Below are 909 nucleotides of genomic sequence, written 5' to 3'. Positions count from 1 at the left end.
CTGAAAATATCACCATAAACCACAATGAGTTGCACTTGATTTGTCACATGCTGAAGTGTAGGAGGTGTGAAGAAGAGTAAACAGGTCAGTATCTCTCGGTTTCACTCAAGGTAACAACTGATCAAGAAATGGAATTGTGGTTTACTTGATGGAAAATAAACTATATTTAGAGTGTGGATGTATTTTACATATCCTGTCTTCAATGCGATTTTACCTGGAATTTAGTAAACATAGGAAAAACCATGTAGGCTTGGGGAATTTTTCCTCAACTTACCATTTGCTTGTCTCCAGCAGGCATCTCGCAGGTGTAGTTCCCTTGTGTGGCCTGTGGTCCTTACTGGGTCTGCAAGAGATCGCGGTTCCTTCAGGGTGTGTTTGATCTCCACCACCTGTTTGCCTGTGACCAGAGGGTCTCTGCCGAGATCTGGTGTAAAGAGAGGGAGACAATGCAGGTAAATGTGATGTGAGGGCACGGCAACTTCACATAAAAAAACTCCAGGGTGTTTTTTCAATAATTCGCTCAGCCCACTTTGACCAATGTCGGGAAAATGAACACTCCATTAACTACACAAACCTTTATAGAATCATTAACCACAGCAGCTTGTGCACTAATACTATTAGATCATTGGACTGCCTGAGTTTTGCAATAGCAGGAAGAGAGGAATAAGTGACTTTTAAAAAAAAAAGGTTAATCACGTTCACATGGCTGGCTTTGAGGAACTAAGGGAACTTTGAAATATTAGATAGTAATATTCACAGTAATGGACTGGAGTAAATTAGTTTCGGAAAACCCCTTCTCGCAAGATTTAATACATTCAAACATAGGAATCATTCAAAGTGCTAACATGTTCAAATAATTTAGTATAGATTTATGCTTGGCTTTTGAGAAGATGTACAAGTATTTCTCCA

At 39.5% G+C, this 909-nt stretch overlaps 1 protein-coding gene across 1 annotated transcript in view; it reads right to left on the bottom strand.

Moving 5' to 3' along the window:
- malt3 (MALT paracaspase 3) overlaps positions 1-909 on the bottom strand; it is an 8,532-nt gene that overhangs the window by 2,042 nt on the left and 5,581 nt on the right. Inside the window, exon 12 of the mRNA XM_035665646.1 lies at positions 275-424. Within this exon, the coding sequence (XP_035521539.1) occupies positions 275-424 (150 nt within the window). The remainder of the gene's footprint in view (positions 1-274; positions 425-909) is intronic.

Source organism: Morone saxatilis, unplaced genomic scaffold (genome assembly GCF_004916995.1).
Source record: "Morone saxatilis isolate NCDOM2014 unplaced genomic scaffold, NCSU_SB_2.0 Contig2, whole genome shotgun sequence".
In the NCBI taxonomy this organism is placed as follows: domain Eukaryota; kingdom Metazoa; phylum Chordata; class Actinopteri; family Moronidae; genus Morone; species Morone saxatilis.
The sequence above is the reverse complement of the archived record's forward strand: the minus strand, read 5'-3'. Positions and strand labels throughout refer to the sequence as shown.